The sequence below is a fragment of the Malus sylvestris genome, chromosome 7 (genome assembly GCF_916048215.2).
Source record: "Malus sylvestris chromosome 7, drMalSylv7.2, whole genome shotgun sequence".
Lineage (NCBI taxonomy): Eukaryota > Viridiplantae > Streptophyta > Magnoliopsida > Rosales > Rosaceae > Malus > Malus sylvestris.
The window spans coordinates 19,250,990-19,272,597 of record NC_062266.1 but is presented as its reverse complement, the minus strand read 5'-3'; the positions used below and the strand labels follow the sequence as shown (position 1 = coordinate 19,272,597).

Here is a 21,608-nt window from a genome sequence, read left to right as displayed (position 1 = left end):
TCTTCTTTTTGTGAGGTTTTGGTGTGGCGTCTTGATTTCATGTGCTTTGTATTAATCACTTAATACTAAGGTCTAATAGTATTATTCTTATATATGATAGGTCTTAGATTTGATTCTCGTCAAAGAAAAATTTAAACCACATTATTACTAGCTAATTATGAGATTAAGTTTATCCCTTCCCTTTAATGTAGATGATTTCATTTGTTAAAAAAATATAGCCAAAAATATAACTAAAATTTAAAATCGTGTTGGGTTTTGATAGGAGGGCTTTCCTTGGATCCTTAGATCTTAGTTTAAAAATATAAATATCAAATCTAACGATTAAAACAACTGAGAATACTTGTTACTCCAAATAGCAAGAAGTTTTGTTGAAGGGAAAGTCAAAAGTCTTCTCATGTTTTATAATAGTAGAATAATATTCTTTTTACCGATATTGATCATTTATGATACCACACATTCACGCGTGCATAAAAAAATGACATGAAGTAATAATAAAGTAGCACAGGTTCTCTCGTTTTGAAAAAAATATTGCCCTTTTGGTCACATTGTTATGTGGGAGCATTTTATTGACTGTCATTCGGATAGTGTTGATTGTCATTGAGCAAGAATATTTAATACTCAATGGTGACGTACGACTCAAGTACATTCACCGATGAGTAATTCAATGGTGATGATTCAAGCATAATCACAGATGAGTAATTCATTAATGGCGATGACTCAAGTATATACACCAATTACTTGTTTCAAAATGGAAAGAAATAGTTATTTAATACTACATATATTCCTCTTCACTTGCAAGTGAGAGATTTTAAGTTCGATTCTCTTCAAAAATGAATGTGAACTACATTATTACTAACTCATTGTGAACAAAGCCTACTATCTCACCCCCGATACTATAAAAAACAATTTGAGAAAGGCTAAAAGTCGAAGTTTTGAACTTTTGAACTTTGGTTCTAATTGAATTCTTGAAATAGATAAGTAGGGCACTCATGCCCTTTGAATAGGTGGTGGTTGGGGCGGTATCTTTAGAGGGTAGATGATTTCTAAAGAGATTGGATTTGATCCATTGGTTTGGTAGGTGGTAGGTGGAATATGCAATGTTGAAAGTGACCTAATTAAATTACCACCGTATGAACTTATGTATGCATACATTCACGTTAGAGCAAATCCACCCCAAAACCAACTCCCCAGCACCCAGCCAAAAAAATAGGCCAGCCCCTTGTTTTTTTGCTCCAGCCTGTTACATTGCCTGGCACCCAGCCCATGCCAGGCAACAGCCTAGCACATTTTGGACTGACCCAGAAGCCGGCCTATTTCTCAGGCGCGTGCAACACAAGCGCGCAAGGCGCGAGTGGGTTTCAGGGAAACCTGAAAAGGTGTCAGCCCACTTGGGCTCAGCGACGTGGCTTCACGATAGCCGTTGGATTTCCAACGGCTAGTTTTTCTAGACCGTTGGATTTCCAACAATAAAAAAAATTTAAATTTTACTTTTAAACTGGACCGTTCGATCAAAGATCAACGGTCCAGATTAATTAACTTAATTAAAATTTATTAAAAAATACAGAAAAATTATTAAAAAATACAGAAAATTTAAAAAAAATTATTTTTTTCTTTCTATAGTTTATTTAATGAGTTTATGTAATTTTATTTTAGTGTGTTTTTTTTAAGTTTATTTGATGAGTATGTAATTTTATTTCAGTGTGTTTTTTTTTAAGTTTATTTGAAATTTTATCCAAAATTGGTTAAAAATCATATCCGAAATAAACTTAAAAAAAAAAAACATACCAAATAAATGCACTGGGTGCCAGCGCATTTTTTTAGGGGTGGAGATGCTTTGGTCTGTTACTGTTCACTAGGGTCTATTACTGTTCACTTGAGTGGATAAATGCATTGAGTGCTTGCACAAAGTCCTTAGGGGTGGACTTGCTCTTATGCAAAAGCAAAGTCTTCCATTTACAAGTCAAATCGTAACGCTTATGCCATTTTTGACATTTTTGTGTTGGACAAATAAAAGAAATTAGAAAGCACCAGTCTCTGCGTAATAGAAACGCAGACTGGACAATCACATTCCACATTCCACTTTCTTCCTCCTGGTGCATATTATTCAACCTAAACCGTTGAGTCTTACGTCTTGGTTGGGGGAAGCGTATCATACATTTTTTTATCATATATACAAACTATCAGGCCCTTTAAAGGAAAGAGATTTTCATTTTTTTATAGAAAAAATGAGAATTAGTTGTGGAATTCACTTCATATTCAACTTCAACGATCCGAACCGCCTATTTTATAAGTCTTAATTCAAAAATCATCATTAAAAAATTTAATTCAATTCGAAACCATTTGCCTATTTAATTATCACAGTGAAATTTCAATGTTTTTTAGAGAACAAGTGTTTGTCCATTTCTTTAAACTCAATTATATGTCTCAAATATTTCTAATTTGGCTAATATTTTATAAAAATGATCTATGAAATGCAACTTGAAAAAAATAAACGGTTTGGATTTTTATAAAAAAAATGAAGATGTCTTCCCTTAAAAGCTTCCTACAAACTATATATACAATCATTGACCGGTGGGATATTCTTGATGGAATCATTTTAATGCACTTGCCGCCAGTGATGGATCCAAGAAATAATATTAGGGAGGTCAATAAGAATAGCGCGCGCAGCGTCCAAATTTTTTTTTAAACATAAATAGCATGCATATCGTCATTTCATCGAATCTTGGTAGGTCTGAAGTCATTTGGAAAGGCATACTGCATACATGTTAATGCTTCATTTGCGTGGGTAACTAATATGTTCCAAGGCCATCCCATATGAATGCTTAACAAAGAACACACTTATCTTGAACACACTAAGACCTAGTTTGGGAGTGAGGTGCTTAAAAAAAAAGCACCCATGAAAAAAAGCTGTGAGGGTTTTAGGTCTTTGGTAAACTGAAAAAAAATGGCTTATTTTGGAAGCTGCAGTGAGAATAAGCTGAAATCAAAGGAAAAAGCTGAAGCTGCTATTTGCAGCTTTGGAAAAATGGCTTTTTTTCAAAGCACACGGAGCTACAGTGCTTCTTTAATGAAAAGACCCACTATTTGACTGCTTTTTTTTCCAAAAGCACTTTTACAAAAAAGTTTACCAAACACTCTGCTGATTTATTTCACAGCCGCTTATTCTCACAGCACAGCCGCTTATTTTCACAGCAGCTTTTTTTCAAAGCACAGCAATACCAAACCAGCCCTAACAATGTTTGATATCATTGCATCCCATTAATATGTTTGTCCGAGAATGATGATGTTTTGTTATTCTCTAATATCACCATTTGCATGCATTTTTGGATAGTTTTTTACTTGGTTCTTTTTTTCTTCCTACAATTGTAATCACAACCAACAAATAAGCAAAAGGTAAATAATATTAGGACTAGACTGTAAATGGGCAACACCTCTCTAATGCATTTTATCAAGTAGTTAAAGGGCATATATGAAGGGCAACTCCAACATTTAAAGGGGCAGCACCCAAGTCATCTATGGACATTCACTGAAGTTTGAAGAGTCAGCACTCAAAGTTATCCTTAGACATTAACCGAAGTTCAGGGAGCAGCTGACCCCCCCTGCCCCTCAATATATCTACCCCTGCTTGTCGCCTTACGTCTTCATTCAATTAAAACATTGCGTGATTGTAGACGTAAGTTAGCTTAGTTGGTAAGGAAGTGTTTGCCCTCTTTTGATCCTCGTCATATCGAGTAATCAAGTTATATCATGTGCATAAAGACCGTTATGATTATGCGTGTGCACACACATTGTCTGAACTAGTGTGCACACACATTGTCTGAACTCTAGTTGTCAAGTGATGAAACCAATAATACTTCACCAAATTCCTACCGTTGCCATTTGCCACCAATCCTACTTTACTTGCGCTTCCACTATGGGTAGTGTCAAGTTCAGTTGCGCACCAGCGGAGATTTAGGGGCTGATCTGGCCACTTAATAATGACCAGAATCTGCCCAAAAGTGCGCGACAAAATATCTTGATTCTAAATTGAATACTCATGCAAGGCACCCTAAGACTTGTCTTCTAAAACCCGGTGTTCTTGACCAAAACTTGTAAAGCTTTTTGGAATTTCTCGAATCTCATCCAAACCAACTGTAGATGAACATTCGATCTGATCTTGACTAGACTGGTTGTTTACCAGTCTGTGTTTGGTGCAAGAAGGGACTACAATTAATGACACTAAGTTGGACTCGTGTCAACTAATTCCTTCGTTAGTTGTTCTCAACGAGACCCCGAAAACTAGGGGATTGCTAATCCCGTCTCCACCACCTCCCGTGAACCTAGTCACCAAAATCATGCCTTCTCACCGATCTTCATCATCCCATGAACCCAACGCCCTCTTGGCTTCCCGACGAACCCACAGCCCAGATTTCCCTTCTTTGCTTCACAAAGGAACGCCTTTATCGATATGCGGAAATGGGTTTTCATTTTCGTCGATTGAACAGGAATCAGACCCAGAAAACTTAGGACTCGAGAACGATCTCCGCAATTCAGCAGCATCCGCGACCCAAGAGCTCCAGCTCTTGCGCCAAGTCGTTTCCTTTGAGGCGAAACAAATAAATACAAAATTTCAAACTTTGAAGAAAAAGAAGACCAAAGTAATTTGAGGTGAAGCGGGAGGAAATAGGGAGAGGGGAGGAGACAGTGGTACAGATAACAGTGGGCGAAAATGGGGGAAACAGGGGAGAGGGGAAGAAGACAGTGAGCGGATAAACAAATAGGAAAAAAGATGATTCTAGAAAAATACAGTAATAATATAATATTAATAGATATAGATTAAATTAATAAGGAAATATTAATAGATAATGATTAAGTAACACAATATAAGAGTCCTGCTTCTTAGCTCAACTATGCACCAAACGTTTCACTAAATCAGTTCAGTTTAATCTGTTCTAAGCAAGTTCAGCTTAGTCCTAAAGTTAGTCCGGTTCGAGATAGTCCGGTGCAACAAATGCATTCTAAAAGTCCTAAATGATAGTTGGGATTAACCGAAAACTTCCATGGAAAACGTTTGAGGATGATGAAGCAGCAAGTGGTTAGAACCAGATACAAAGGACACATTCTACGAACACCTTCTTCTGATTGCAAAATGCACACCAAAGTCATGTCTACAAAAATTCAATGTATCAAATACCTGTTTGTCACACCGAGTGAGAAACTTCCCGCTGGTAATCATCCACGGCAGAAGCTAGACATCAAAAACCGTCAGCAAGTGAATTTTGATAATAAACTACAGGCGAAAAGTTGGGAAAAGTATGAAAAAAAAAAAGGTTCGAGTGGTGCGATCCCCGGACCAACGCTGAGGAATTGACAGTGATTCTCAAATATCGCAGAACAGAACCAGCAGTACAGAACCAGCAGTCGAATAGCAGACTCCCACAATTTCAAACCAAACCCTTTTATATATCATTAGCAATCCATAGTACAACTTTACACTTAGACACGCCAGTACAATAATAATATAACTACTATAACTCACAACATACCGATTACAAACCATACACGATCGTATACTAACAAAAATAAGAAAACATAAAACCCCATACCTAAAACCATCTTTATATATAAGAGAGGTTGGCTTGCTAAGATCATCATTCATCTCACCAACCGACCTTCCACATTTCCCGTCAGCATCCGTTCTGAGACTGATCCACCTGATCTTAGTTTGGAAAGCAATGTATCACGTCCTGCTAAAAGGATTTGGAAAAAGCCATCCACTTCTTTTGTAAGAAGATCTAGCCCTTGAGAAAGTTTCTGCGCCTTCCTGTCCAGGTCTGAAACAGAATTCTTGAATGTGTTCCCTTCAGTGAGGCCAACGCCATCTTGGATCTTGGGATACAGTTCCTTAACAACATCATCAACTGCTTCCAGCTCTTTCAGTACCATGACTCTTCCACTAGAAAATACATTTCTAATTTCCCCATTTACATTACCCTGTAAATCGTTAAACGCTTGTGCCCACAAATATGTCTCTGCAACATTCAAGTCTAACAACTTCTTTGCGGAACCAGAAAAGGCGGCAGCAAAGACACTACAAACAGATACTGTCAACACCTTAACTCCATACATAGCACGCATCAAAAGTTTCCCTTTTGCTGAGTTCTTAACCTTCGGAAGGTCAAGGGATTCCACAAGCTTGTCCAAAATGGTGCTGCAGTTCTCAACTCTGGGGTTTGTTGAACCAATATGATGCCTCCATCCATCAAGTGAAGAACGGGCCCGAATAAATTGGTCCGAAGAAGTTGAATCCAAATTATGCAAGACGCATTGAAGATAAAGATGCCCCTGGTTTAAACGTGAGATCTCAGAGCTAAAAGCAATGCATACATCGAGCAACTTCACACTGATGTCCAAGTACACATCAATCCATTTCTCATCCCAGTTACTCACAGGGAGATCGATTTCAGCTATGAGAGATTTTATGTCATTATGAGTTCCACAGAGAGACTCCATAGCTAATTTCATCCATGACAAGCTGAGGACATCATCCTTGTCTTTTGGGTTAAGCTTTCTTAGCCTCCCAGCTAATGTTTCCTCAAAAGTGTTCAACAGTCCAAGAAGCCTTGGAGACAGCTGGGAACCCTTTGGTGCAATCATCTTAAAGGGATTTCCGAAATGGAAGAACGGTCGGTGTGGTTCTTGTGGACGACTCATTATTGTGTATTCACTGCAAGAAGAAGAAAATGTGATCAGATATCGTATAGGAAATCAATCTCAAAAGGCATCCAAAACCAAAAGTGAGGAAGACTTAAACATGATGAGATATCACGTTGTATATCAGCCTCTATAGTCATCCGAGAGATGACAGCAGAAGAAAAAGTGAATTCAACAAACATATTATCCGGGAGACATAAACATGATGAGTTATCAGGTTGTAAATCAGCCTCTCTAGTCATCCGGGAGATGACAGCAGGAGAATTCTAACAAACATATTATGCAACCTTCCACATGATTCCAGGCAGTAGAATAACAAAATTATGTAAATGACCAACTAAGCAGTAATCACCGAAAACATAAGCCCAGTTGAGTTGACAAAATCAGCCGCAAACAGATAAACTGAAAAGCACAGGTACGTCCCGTTCATTTCTTCCATTATAATAGCATGCAATTTCAACAGTTCAAACAATTTCATGCGTGTTTGATGAGTTATTACCACTCTTCAAGCAACATTCAAAATCAATTTAACCAAGTTAAGCATATACAATAAGCTATGACTCCCTCCCCCAAACCACCAAAAAACAAATCCTCTTCATCTTATGTTTCTCTTTACGGAATTATAAAAAATTAAAATAATTTTAAAAAAATTTAAAAAAAAAAAGAAAAACAGTTAATCTGAACCTTATCTGAAATTCTGTATTCCACCTGACAGAACCAAAATACAACGAAGCAAAGAAAAATCTGTATGACAACGAAAATAAAAATAGCTTACATGCTTTGCTACCTATTTTCGGCCATTTCGTACAGTACCAAACGGGCAGCGAACAAATACCAACACTCAAAATCCTACCCATACCTAATTAATAACAAAACCCCCAAATTTCTACACAAACGTTTAAACTTTCAAGTCATAAATTTTAGCTTCAAAGATATAAACACCAACCTCACAAAATTATAAGCTTCTAAAACAAAATTAAACAAAAATTAAAGCTAACCTAATCAAATCACATACAGATACATAAAAAGAAATAAAAATTCAAATCAGAAATACAAGCATAATCAAACAACATATACAAAAAAAAATTAACAAATTAACATTTCTAGGAATAGACCCACTCACCTACCTAACCGTTAGATCTTCAGAAATCTACACCGAAATTTGATAAATTGAAAACAAAAAACCCTAACCCTAAAGTCAATCTATGCGAAACAGAAATTGGGAAAGAAAAAAAAAAGTAAACTTGAAACAATTTAGCCTAATTATATTTTAAACAGAGAGAGAGAGAGAGAGAGAGAGAGAGATTTGTACCTGATTCAGAGGAGAAATCGAGAAATTTCGATGAAAGATTGGAGCTTTGGCGACTCGGTATTTGGATGTCTTCGTTGAAAATGTGAGGCTGCTGTTTACAAGTGGGTGAAGGACAGTAATAGGCTCACCCGAGGATGTAAGGGGAGAGGGCGACACGTGGGCGTCGGTGATATTTCCGTTGAGGTTCGAGGACCTTCGGTTGTTATGCTGGGGTTGCACGTTGACGGAACGGACGGTTTCGATTGTGCTTTGTGTGCGACGCGGCCGGGTTACGTGGCTGTCATCACCAGATGAACGGTATTGATGGTTAGAGGATGGGTTTTGTTACGGGCCTTTGAGCTTGGGCCCTGATTTTTTCGTGCACGTTTTCTTCCATGTATACATTTGTTCATATTTCACTTTTAAATTGAATTTCAATATAAAAAATATGATTTATATCACAAATGGTTTTTGAAATTGATTAACACCATTAAAATTATTTCTAATTTTGAAAATCTATCAAGGTAGTTCTTGAAAATAGGTGTCACAAATAAATGTGGTCATTCCGTCACAATTTTATCAAAAATTATGTTATGTGCTGATGTTGCATATAAATGGGGTCCACAATATGTAAGAGTTTTTATCACAATTGCTCAGTGAAATTAACTCACACAATCAAGACGGTCCCTGAATTAGAAAATTGGTCAACGTAGTCCTTGAAAAATAGGTGTCACAAATTAATGTGGTCATTCGGTCACAATTATGTTATGTACTGATGTGGGTTTAATAATTAATTTAAAAAGTTGTCAAAACACCTTTTCACACAATGAGATTATCTCAAGGCTGAGCTTGCCATTCTTCGCGTCACCAAGATCACTAGGGGAGCGCCCAACAAGCTCTTCGAGATTAAGGTTGTAAGGTTGTTGATCACCCAAATGTAGACGATAGAGTCACAAAAGTTGTTACCAATCCAAGCCATAACCAAAGGTGGTTTCCATCCTAGTCCAATTTGATGAAGGGTGTCAAAGAGTGAAAAGGATGGTGTCTTGAGAGTTTTCTTTTTTAGGGAAGAGTTGGCTAAGGCTACCATATATGGAAGTAGAGGAGTGGGTTGGGCTCATAGGTGATTGTGGGACCGAGTTTTTGTGTTGACAATTTTTTTAATTAACTATTAAATTATTATTAATTCACCTCTCCCAGATCCTGCGTAAAGCGGGAGCCTTGTGCACTGGGTACGACCTAACTATTAAATTATTAAACCTATTTCTAGTTTTTTTTTTTCTTTTTTGCTGAAGAAATTCATTTTTTATTTAGTTAGACTATTGGGTCCATTTATGTGCCACATCTGCACATAACAAATTTTTGATAGAATTAAGACAAAATGACCCCATTGATTTGATACATCTATTTTAGGATTATATTGATTAATTTTCGATTTCAAAGATCATCTTTATGGTGTGGGTCAATTTCAGGGACCATTATGATTTAAAAAAAAAAACAAAACTTGTGGGAGCCATTTATGTGTCACATCAGTACATAACAATTTTTTTTTACAGAATTGTGACAGAAGGACCACATTGATTTGCGATACATATTCTTATGGACTATATTAATTGATTTTCAATTTCAAATACCATCTTAATGATATGGGTCAATTTCAAAAATCTTTTGTATATAAATCCTATAAAAAAAATTCGAAATCATTTCCAGAAGATAAAATTTGCTACTGTCTAAATCCAATTCTCACTTTTTTTTTTTTTTGGGACTTTAAAAATTAGATTGACTTTTTTTCGTTGATACAAGTGTTACTAATACAACTAGGGAGTGGAATAGAACATATAACGTCAAATGCAAAGACAGTTACTTGATTTACAAATTTCTTATCGAATAACCTTTTTTTTTTCGTTTGAAACTTTATATATTTGAATTGTGATTTATGATATAGAGAAACTTGTACGTTATTATCATTCGTGAGGTAATAATTGTATAATGGTGATGAAGCTCATGGTGGTGACAAAACTAATGTGTCGAAAATAATTATCCTTACAATTGAGATTTTGTGTAAATTTCTATTTTGTTATCGCTTATATTAAAAAACAAAATACATATAAGATTTTTTTATCTTTTTATTTATTTATTTTTACAATGTAGTAGTCTTGCGAGGTTGATATAACAAGGGTTTTAATAATATTTCTCTCTCTAAAATAAGCCATGTCGGAAATGAGAGAATTAACACAAATTTTCGTATAGGTAAACGCTTTTAACTACTTGAATCTTGAATTATAATGTTAAGGGAAATTTTATTTGAACCCATGTAACATCTCTTTACACCCAACTTAAACTGTAACTGTAAATTACTTTATTATCTTATTGCATAATTACCTTAAAGTACAAGATAAAAACTAATAATAAAAATGATTATAAACCCACACCCAATAATCAAATCTAACCATCATCATCAAGTATCATTCTCCTACGTTCTATTATGACAAAAATCATAAGACACACTTATAGTGAAAAACAAGCCCTTTTGTACGGATGGATAGTAATTTTGAACTATTGACAATCTATACTAAGCCAACTACCCCTTCTCCTATGCCCGACTGAAATGGGAACGCATGGAGTGGACGGGAAAGGGAGGAGTTTTCTCTTCCTTTTTTGTACAGAGGAAGGGTGGAGGGGTATGGCGTGCATGCAAACCCATCATATTCAATCCCTTAAAAGTTGGACAGAGTTGAGGGAAGAAACAAATAAAAATCTTAATAAAGTTTAATGCAAGCTCAAATTGAAAACATGGAAACATAAACTTGTATGCAGCACATATGATGCACGTGAGAGCCTAATTTCAAAAACATCTTTAACAACTTAAGTCTTTAAATTCTACCCAGGATATGTCAAATAATAACATGCATTGTGCTGCAATTAATTATATTAAAAATTGGCTCTTGCAATGAAACGAATGAGTAAGTAGCAATTCAAGGACTCCCCTCAACAAATCTAATGAGAAAATTGACCAATACTATAAAGTCCTGACAAATACGAACTAACTTAAGAGAGCAACGATGTAGAGGGTGATGGAGACTCCATCAAAAGTAACTGTTGGAAGGAGAGAATGTCAGAGAAGACAATGCTTTGATTTTTTGGTTTTTTATTTTTCATTTGGGTGTAAAAGATAAATTTACATATTGAATTGGGTTTGTGAAGGTAGTTTAGGTAGTAAATTTGGGTTTAAAAAGATATTGATAGTTTAATTAAAAATAATATGGGTGCAAAGAGTAAGTTGGATGTAAAGACAGGTTAAATGAGTTTAAATAAGATTTTCCTAATGTTAATGGTGCCTAGGCCTGGAAATTTTTCCCGAAAATTCCAAACCAAATAAAAAAAATTCCAATTCTATACCGCAAAATTCTCAAACCGAAAGTACCGAATTTTTTGGAATCCATACCGAACCGATCTTGAACCTTTCGGTATGGAAATAGGGATTACACATTCAATGGTTCAAGAATCTTGAACCGAACCGAACCGAACCAAAAGCCAAAATGCAATCCCAATTCATCCCGAAATACCGAAAATATCTCGAGAATCCCGAAAATTAGGAATACTGAAATTTCGATTTGGAATTAGTATTTAAATTCCTGTTCCAAAAATTTTTGATTTGAAATTTGGGATCCCATTTTTTATTTGGGATCTAATACCCAACCACCCCTAGTGGTGCCTGCAAGTTCAATTATTTGGGAATATGGGTCACAACTTGCAAAGTTAATCTTTGCCAACAGTTGTCATTTTCATTGTTAGTTAGAGAAAAGTGATTGGGTGCTTCTAGGGGTGGTTTGGTATGGGATCTCATACCGAAACCCTTGTCCCAATTCCCAAATCAAATTTTTCGGGAATCCTAATTTGAATACTGATCCCAAATCAAATTTTCGGAAATCCCAATTTTCGGGAATCCCGAAATAGTTTCGGGATTTCGGGACAAATCGGGAATCCATAAATGGTTTTGGGCTTTTGGACTAAAATTGACATATTATGCTTATGTAACTCATTGAATGAATTGTTAGATTGTGCAAACATATCAAGCAAGTCTCATTCACATTCTTGGAAGTGATAGATTGTGCGGGCTGGTTAGTCTGAGACTGAGAATCTATTGCATCTCTTGCTAGTTTAAATGCAAATATAATCTCATATCGGGGCACAAGCATTGGATTGCAAACTGTAAACTTTGCTTGAAACCTGATTGACTAGCATTGCTACCTTGCGCTGCTTTGCTGTCCATTTACCAGTAATCTGCATATGTAAAATTCATATTTACAATGCCAACAAGCTCCATTTATTGGTGTAAACAGTAAAGAGACGCAAGCATAGTAACTAGCTGATCCAACATTCTTGGTTTCAACATAAATAAAACAACATTGCTTACGCCATATCATAATTCATAACATATTCCATTCTCTGTAATAAGTTCAAACCATAAAGTCCATAATCAATTATAAAAGAATAACATATATGTATAAATATATATATATACAAAATTTCAGGATCGGTTCGGGATAGCATCCCAAAAATTTCGGAAATTTCGGTTTGAGAAATTTTTGATTTGGGATTGGGATTTTTTCGGTTCGGTTCGGGATTTTTTGAAATTTTTTCCACCCCTAGGTGCTTCTACATGAAGCACAAATGAGTCGGTAATTGTTAGAGCAAAAGACTCATTGCTTGCTAACAAGTGTCAGTAGTAAATCTCACACTAGGTTTGAGAATTGTAGGCAATTACTTGGGAATATTGGCCCAGCTGCACATTGCTTTTTTGACTAAAATTCATGCCCAAGTCAAACATTTCAACTTTTACGCTACGCAAACAAATGCGTTGAAAAGGTCAAAAATATAAACACTAGAAGAAAAACAAATCAGGCGATTGCATTGGTGAAGCAAAAACAGAGATCTACACATCCTATTTTACTTTTCACATATTTTTTTAATTATCGACCGTCAGATCGGATGAATTAAAGAAGATCAATAGACATAAATTATCAAAAGGTGTATGAGAAGTAAAATAAAATATGTGGATAGCACACTCCAAAAGCAAAAGGGTCGTAGAAGTGTTTTATGGATAACTTGCTACATGCTTTTTCAAAAAGTAGTTGGATTTTCAATAAAAATTTCAACATTTAATAAGAGCACTTTCTAATAATAAAAACGCTTATGAGCAAAAGTGATTTATATAAAAGTAGACCTAAACATCATGTTAAATTTAGGGAGCATACACAAACGTGAAATTGTACAAAACGTTTAATTAAAAATGATCTGAGAAGCACTAGGACATCAATGAAAGGGAACAAACCCTTACATATACAATTTATTGTCGACATGGTGTCACTCAAATTGAAAGTTTACAACCAGTTTTATTTGTGCGTCCTCGTTAAGGGGTCTACAGCTCATCACCATCTAACATTGAGGCTGGCATTGATGGTGACAGGAAGTTGGAAGCCAACATGAACAATACAAGTATTAAACAATTCATTCCTTAACGCAACTGGAATGTGGTGGACAATCAAATTGAAAGGGAATGCACATAAGTAACTTTATCAATGCCTAAACTGAGAAAGAATACATACATACACATATATATAATTATATATTTTTTGATGCAACAGTAATGAATTATATTTCCTATGAGAATGAAGAACAAATTGTTTGAATTGTACAAGTGCATCCGAATTCGGTGCACGTCCTAAAAAATATGCAACTAAGCAGGAAGAGGATTTAAATTATTGAACATACAACAAAAATCAGGGTAGAAGAAATATGAGCTTCAGAAACCTGGAGATAAAGATGTTAGTCACGCAATCCTCTCGGGGCATTATCTCCACCTCGTAGGTTGGTGATGGTTCCTACCGGTATAACCTTCACTAGTATCAGAAGTCCTTTCGCTCAAGTGTTTTCATTTATCTTCACAACAACGTGATTGTGCTGTTGAGAATCAGGGTCTGATCAGGACGCATCTCTACCAGGCTGGCGTTCCTGCATGTCAATGACATTGGATAAGGAGTTTTATATTAAGAACAGACGGCGATCAAGAATCATGAGATTAGTTTTCAATTGTACATACATCACGGAATAGCAAGTCATCAGCCTCGAGCATGTGGATCACATGTCCCATTTTTGGCCTTTTTGTGGCATCAGGATCAACACATCGAAGAGCAACCAACAGAGCACGTTTAAGTGCTTTTGAAGCAGGCTTCTCGGGCAGCTTGGGATCAACCACATCCTCTGCTTTTCGTTTCCCAACCATGGTTTTTAACCATTCAACTAGATTCACCTGATAATTTTCATTAAATTCAATTACAGTTAGTAGCAGGGGAAGAAAACTTGATAAATGAGGGGGGTTGTGGGCGGAAAGGGTCAAAACCTAACCTCTCCTTGTGGTCGACTATAATCAACGGGGCTTCTCCCGGATATAAGCTCCATAATAAGTATTCCAAAGCTATAAACATCACTCTTCTCGTTCAGCATTCCAGTGCAAGCATATTCCGGTGCAACATAACTAAAGTAACCACCAAATATAAGATTGATTTTCAAGCACATATGACTCTGCATATGATAAGATAAATTTGTAAATAAAATTTTAAATGAAAATGAGAACTAACCCAAATGTTCCCATCACTCGAGTTGTCACATAACTGTTCTCGGAGCACAGGAGCTTAGCAAGCCCAAAATCAGATACTTTGGGGTTCCACTGGCGATCAATTAGTATGTTGCTAGATTTCACATCTCGATGAACAACCTTTGGTTCAAGACCCTCATGAAGATAGGCCAACCTGCACAATGAGGGAACCCCAAAGGTCACTTATATACATCAATATGAATCTATCTTATTCTTTTTGAGAAAGTAAAAGAATAGTCGAGCAAAACTAATTTAATCCGAGTACCCTTTTGCTGTTCCCAGTATAATATTCATACGGATATCCCATGTTAGCGGGCTGACTTCACCAACATCCCCATGAAGCCACTGATCCAGATTGCCATTGTCAACGTACTCATACACAAGCATCCTACGAAAGAAACCAGAACTTATATAACATCTCTAAACACACAACAAGAACCTCAGACTCAAATTATAAGATAAAACGTCAGTACCTGTATGCACCCTCAACACAGTATCCAAGTAATCTTACAAGATTTTTGTGTCTCACACGCCCAATTGCTTCCACCTCCACTTTAAATTCCTTCTCTGCTTGACCCCTGAAGATCAGCCAGTATCATAAGCAAATGCGTAACTCACATGCATAAAAGATATTGGGATATCCAAAAGGCAAGGCGCAAAGTACCAATCAGTTAATCGTTGGCAATGCAGCCATACACATTAAAGTACGAACAGTGACAACGAAAAGACATTTGAGATAAGTCAAATTGTGCAGTGTGAAGAGAGAGTAAAGTGAGAAACTGATTCTGATGCCATCTTCATCAATTCAAGCTTGACTAAGCACAAGAAACTTAAAAAAGAAGATGGGTTGAGTATGCAACTTTGCAGCACAATTCTAACAAACGCAAGACAAGAATAACCGGAGAAAAGGGACTCAGTAATAAAAGATAACCGAACAGTGAAACGCCGATACACAGAAGTACCCTGTTTGGTTGCCGAGAAAATGCAGAAACAGAACTAAAATATATAGTACATATATGTATGTGTATATATACACACAGAGGAAGAACAAAAATCCTTGAAGTCAACTTCTTACAGTTACTCAGACCAGAAAAACTTGATACTGTTACACCTAACCCATCTTTCTATCCTTGTAAAAATTTGTATCACAATTATGAGACATATCCCAACGCCAAAAAAACTTCTATTTTTCAGCAACCAAGCATAATTCAACTGAAAATAATCAATCTAATGTCAAATATTACAATAAAAACATCAAAAATTCATCATCTAACATAAAAAATTCATCATAAAATATTATCTAATCAGAAAAACCCCACCAACCCATATCCAAATCAATCCAGAAATAAAAAATTCACAAAAAATAAAAAATAAAAAAAACTTTCAATCTTAGAAGAAAATTGTAAAAAATAAATAAAAACAAAGTACCTGTTATTCAACAAGTTCTTGACAGCAACTTTACTCCCGTCACTGAGAATCCCACTGTAAACAATCCCATACCCTCCTTCCCCAATCACATTCTCCTCACACAACCCATTCGTCGCCGCCTCCAGCTCCCTCAGAGTGTACCATCTCCCCCAACCCAGATGCGACACCTCCGGCCCCACCACATTCCCGCTCCCAAACGACGCCGTCTCGCACCCGCTATTCAATGTCCCCCTGCTCTCCCCGCTCGACGCCCGGTCCGAATACACCACCACCCGGTGCTCCGGCTTCCCGATCTCGACGTGGAGGTCGTTGACGATTTCCTGGATTTCCTTCGATTTGACTGGAGTAGGGGGCAAGTCGGCGGCGGTGGGCTTGGGATTGGCCTTGTGGGCCCGGGAGCGATGACGGGAGGTGAGGCAGAGGGAGAGGAGGAAGAGGATCAGGACTATCAGAGAACCGACAAGGATTCCAATGACGACCCAGAGACGGAGCCCGAAGATTGATGTCGGTTTCGAGAGCTGCGAGTTCACAAACGCCGCGTCGTACAACGACATTGCGAATACTAAGAGAATGGCTCAGACAGTTCACTGCTTGGATTGTGGGTTCCGTCGCATTGGGTCTCCGGAGTTTGATTTTCCTGCCATCGGAGAATCGATGCAAAGTATTTTCAGAGTTTTGAAAGCTCGAGATGTTACGAGGTTTGTATAAATATGAATATGAAAAAAATGATCTGTCTCTGTGTCATTATTTTAGTTTCATTTTATCTATTTTATTATTTTTTGGAGGGTGGCCTTTTTTTAAAAGAAAATTAATGGAAATATCTTAAAAATTTTGAGTTTTAACGATAATGATAAAATAAAGGGTAAAATGAAGAGTACTAAGTTTGACTTTTTAGTGTAAAAATATGGTTTTTCGTTAAGATAAACAGTACCATGAGTTTTTCGTTAAAACTTTTTTTTTTTAAGTGTAATGCTGGGGAAATTAAAATTTTAAACCAAATTTGTAAACTAATATTTATCAAAGATCTTATGTTATTGGTTAATTAAATTTAATTACCATATTAAAATAAAGTTTCCAAAGAAATTTTGAGTGCCACTTATCACTAAATAAATAAGCTTTCGGATTTCTTATCTTTATATAATCTCAATAATTTTTCGGAATATGATTTCGAATGATACGTGTCACTAAAGCCAGTAACTCTCCATATTTCTTATTTTTATCAAGGCTGGTTGCCATTTGTTCAACCTTGGATGAAGTTGTTATCAGAAATATAATCACTGCTCCCTAGGCATGCAATTTTGGGAGCAAGAGAAAGATCAAACCAAATTAATACCAAGAACTTTCAACTGAATTGCACAAAAGAGTCAAAATTTAATTACTATATAGAACTATTGGTTCAGTCACAAACAATCGAAATTCGAAACCCCACCTTTTCCATTCTCTGGGAACGAATCCCTCCTCAGGCAACATCTCTAATGGAGGCGGTAAAACTCGCCAAAACCTCTATCAAAGCCCTGGCCATTCGATTTGGCGTAGATCGACAAAGGAGAGAAGGCCTCTGACGCAAGTTGATTGGAGAAAGCATCGGTTACGACGGAGTCGTGAAAGATTGGGGAATCGGGGGCGAAGTCGTTGAGCTACTCGAAGTTGATGAATGAGTCGAAGCAGTGGGAGGGGAGTCTGAGGTCGTAGCCTAGATAACTGACGTCATCGAACGGGCAAGTTGAACTGATGGTTGGGACTGAGTCATTTTTGGCCATCAGGCTTTTCTTTGGCCCTGTGGGTCCCTTTCCCCTTTGGCCTAGCCTTTCATGGGAAATGGTTTTTTCTCAGTTCAGACTATAGGATAGCCTATAGCCCTATGGTTTGATTCATTGGAGATAGTCTTAGTGTATATAATATCGTGTTGTTATAAAAAAAAAAAAAACTAATCTCTACAAAATTTGGTTTAAAAATTTGGTCTTCCTAACATTATCAATTTTAAAAATATTTAAAAATAGAGACAAATTATAAAACTATATTTTGAAGAAAAATTAAGTGGTATATTCAATTGAGATTTTGAGAGATTATAATTCTTTTTACAAAACTAGAAGTATTCAATGAGGATTTTCAATGATTCAATTAGAAATTGAATTTAAAGGATTTTAAAAAGTCAAGGAATTCGATGGAATTTGAAAGATTTTGTAGTTTATTTTAAGTATTTACAAATCTCACATCTCCCCTAAGAAATTGAAGGAATGCACTCAAAACTTTACATGTATCCAATCGAGATTTTGATGGATTTAAATGAATTTATAAATTCATGGATTTTGATAGAGCTTAAATGATTTCTAAAGATTATATGTAAACGTTGAGTGAGTTCCTCCAAATTCTCAAGGGAGATGTGAGATTCGAAACTGCTTAAATTGCACTACAAAATCTTTCAATTTACCTTGAATTATCCAACTTTTTAAAATCCTTTTAAATCAATTATAATTGAATACATCTAAAATGTTATAAACTCTTTCAAAATCCTAATTGAATATACTTAAACTTTTTGAGAATTACTTAAAATCCTGATTGAATACCCCTGGATCTGTAAAAAAGAATTAAAATCTCTCAAAATCACACACCTCCCGTTATAATTTAAAAATCAATTAAACTCCATCAAAATCTGCATATTTATAAATCTAGTAAAATTCCTTAAAATTCTAATCGAATACACCCACTAAGTTTTTTATTTATTTTAAGGAGAGATAATATGTAATGCTTGTTTTTCTAATTGTTTTTGTATTTATAATTTTACCATCCATGTGGCATGTACTTCTTGTCTTCCTTTTTCTTCATCCTACCTCTTTCTCTTTCTCCCTTTCTCCTTCATTCTGTTTTTCCTCTTTTTGCTACTTTTTTTTCACCGTACTTGTCTCGCGCCTCCTATTCTTCTTTTTCTTGTTCGTATTATTTTGTAAATTTATGAGTTTTTTTTAGAATGATTGGGATTTTAGATTTTTGGTTTTTTATTTTAGTATTTTTTAAAAGTGTTTGATTTTGAAGCTTTGGTTGATTTGGATGTAGGAGTTTGGAAACTGATCTTACAAAACTGCAGAGATTGGTGAACTAGTCTTGCAAAAGTGTAGAAAATTTTGAAACTAATCTTACAAAAGTGCAAGGAATTTTGAGACTGATCTTTTAGTAGTGTAGAAAATTTTGAAATTGATCTTGCAAAAGTGCAAGACATTTTGACATTATTCTTGTAGAAGGGCATAAAATTTTGAAACTAATCTTGGAAGAGTGCATGAATTTTAAAATTGATATTGCAGGAATGCATAAAATTTTGAAACTGAACTTGCGGGAATGCATGAATTATGAAACTAATCTTGCAAGAGGGAATTTTTTTTGAAACTAATGTTGTAGAAGTGCATGATTGTGAAACCTATCTTGCAAAAATGCAAAAAATTACTTTTTACGGATCAAGAATTAGTTTGAAGTTTTTATAGATGGTGTCAGCTTGTAGTTTTGGCTATCGGGGCATGGCTGAAATTTTAAAATTTTGGTTTGCTTGTTTTTAGGTTGAGTTTGTTGGGGTTGGGTTTTTGTCTCTCCTTGAAGTGATTCAAAACTAGTGAAAATTGTATTTTACGCTTTTATCTTTATGTTTAAGGCTTCATTTTATTTTATTTTACAATTTATGGACTAAATTCATATTGAATTCATCATTTACTTTCAAACAAAAAACGTCTTGTGAAGATGAATAATACTATATGGTATTACTATGTGAATTTTAACATCATTTTAAGGAGAGCAACTTACATGAAACAGGTTCACCATGGCGTGTTAAAACCTTATGCATGCCATTATTTATTAAAACATGACGATATGGTGGTGGTAAGGCCCTATTTGGTATTGCCTTTTTCACCAAAAGCTGCTTCACTTTAAAGTTAAGCAATAAAAAATATTGTATAAAAATAAAATATCTTGGTTATTTTAAAAGCAATGCCTTGTGACAGCAACTTTTAAATGCGTGTAAGTTTTTAAAAGCTTCTTTTATAAAACGGAGTTGAGCCTCTAATGAAAATTTTCAATTTTTATAATACCTTGTCTTCTGGGCGTCAAGCTCCATCGCTACCCATCGAATGGATTGTGCCCGCCCGCCAATGCAGTCTCCTTAATTTAAAAAAAAAAAAAACATATGTTGGAACCAAATTTGTGCACCACCGTGTGTGGAGGAGATGCACAAACTACACTATATGTACAAGATCAAACACACGTAAGACAACCTTGGCCCCGATGAGAACTGGACAAATGTTCTCAAGCCGTCACGTTATTAATCAATATATGAGACTCAAGTAGCGAGGAAGAGAATAAAGTATACTATAATTGCGCTACGAGAGATTAATCTTAGATAGTTATATTTATACTAGTTGGGAGAGAGACATTTAAGGATACGAAATTAGTATTAAACTAGGAGAATCCTAAAGAATATCTAGAGATTGATACTGCTTCCTTTTAGGAGTGTGATCACTTGCTGTGCACGTCAATCCCTAAATTGTAGTAATCTCCAAGAGTATAGGAAACTTATATGATCCCCAATCAGATTAGGTCTCCATGTCTTGCAGAACAAAAATGGTCAATCTCAACGAAGTTGGTGAACTTCGTCTACCCTTCTAGAACGTAGGATGTGGTAGCATCGCTGACCCGTTTGAGCATCTCAATTCGATAAGAGCTGTTGAATTCATGACTGAACTTCTGAGATATACATATTTCAATTTGTCTTACTCTAACCCTAGAAAATCATGGTTCCACAATTACCCTTATTAATGCATTTGAAAGAATTGTTCCACGTGAGGATGGATAGTTATCCAAATACCACACCTTTCAGAGTAAATCGGAATACATACCGTTTGATTTTCTTCTACCATGTGGTGAACCTGCCTCGTAACAATTGCAAAATAAATGAGATGTTCCAGATAAGGCATGTGGCCTCGAAAGTAGTGCCGAGAAAACCAATGATGAGGGTGTCTTAGTTGTGCATATGCAAGAAATGAGGAAATGCTTTTTACGTTACCAAGCAATTGCAACCATCGGATTTGCAGATTCTGAGGCGAGACTATCCAAATTCAATCGGTAAGGTGACTTGAAAGCCTGCGATTATTCAACTTTTCTTCTAAGATTTCTGCAAGTCTTCAAACTCCTTTCTTTTAAACCTAAACTTTCGAATTCATTTATCTTTGCCCCCATTCTCACACATTTGTACAAATAGGTCTATGTGTGGATGGAAGCAACGTTTCTTAGACAAGCTAGGAAGATTTGTAAGCTTGAGGTGGCCTTAAAGATGAACTGGGTGTAAAATTCAATTGGAGAGGCAGCTGAAAAGAGGTTTGAGGAGCTGGAGAAACCACTAGCGGGCAAACAGAGCAGCTACGATGCAAACCGTGCCATCCTTCAGTCGGAGCTGGATGGGCTAAGCTGTGAGGCAGAGTTAAGGGAAGAAGTGCATGTTGAGGCTCTTCAAAATATGAGAGGTAAGAGCGAGGTGGATTTAGCGGAGCTCTGCGATGC

At 36.0% G+C, this 21,608-nt stretch overlaps 2 protein-coding genes across 4 annotated transcripts; both read right to left on the bottom strand.

Moving 5' to 3' along the window:
- Positions 1 to 5,421: 5,421 nt before the first annotated feature.
- Positions 5,422 to 8,179, bottom strand: LOC126627914 (protein BPS1, chloroplastic-like). Of its 3 annotated transcripts, none has more exons than XM_050297480.1 (2): positions 8,006 to 8,179; positions 5,422 to 6,706 (listed from the first exon to the last, which is right to left on the bottom strand). In XM_050297480.1, the coding sequence occupies exon 2, from the start codon at positions 6,691 to 6,693 to the stop codon at positions 5,635 to 5,637; it is 1,059 nt and encodes a 352-aa protein (XP_050153437.1). In that variant the 5' UTR covers positions 6,694 to 6,706; positions 8,006 to 8,179; the 3' UTR covers positions 5,422 to 5,634. The 3 variants fall into 3 exon arrangements, with proteins under 3 accessions (XP_050153437.1, XP_050153438.1, XP_050153439.1); XM_050297481.1 differs by lacking the exon at positions 8,006 to 8,179 and adding an exon at positions 7,817 to 7,974; XM_050297482.1 differs by lacking the exon at positions 8,006 to 8,179 and adding an exon at positions 7,821 to 7,972.
- Positions 8,180 to 13,609: 5,430 nt separating this feature from the next.
- On the bottom strand, positions 13,610 to 16,798 carry LOC126630582 (probable serine/threonine-protein kinase At1g01540). The gene is made up of 7 exons (XM_050300710.1): positions 16,071 to 16,798; positions 15,116 to 15,220; positions 14,908 to 15,030; positions 14,626 to 14,796; positions 14,393 to 14,522; positions 14,088 to 14,297; positions 13,610 to 13,999 (listed from the first exon to the last, which is right to left on the bottom strand). Exons 1-7 carry the CDS (start codon positions 16,622 to 16,624, stop codon positions 13,970 to 13,972), a joined length of 1,323 nt encoding a protein of 440 aa, XP_050156667.1. The 5' UTR covers positions 16,625 to 16,798; the 3' UTR covers positions 13,610 to 13,969.
- Positions 16,799 to 21,608: the final 4,810 nt, after the last annotated feature.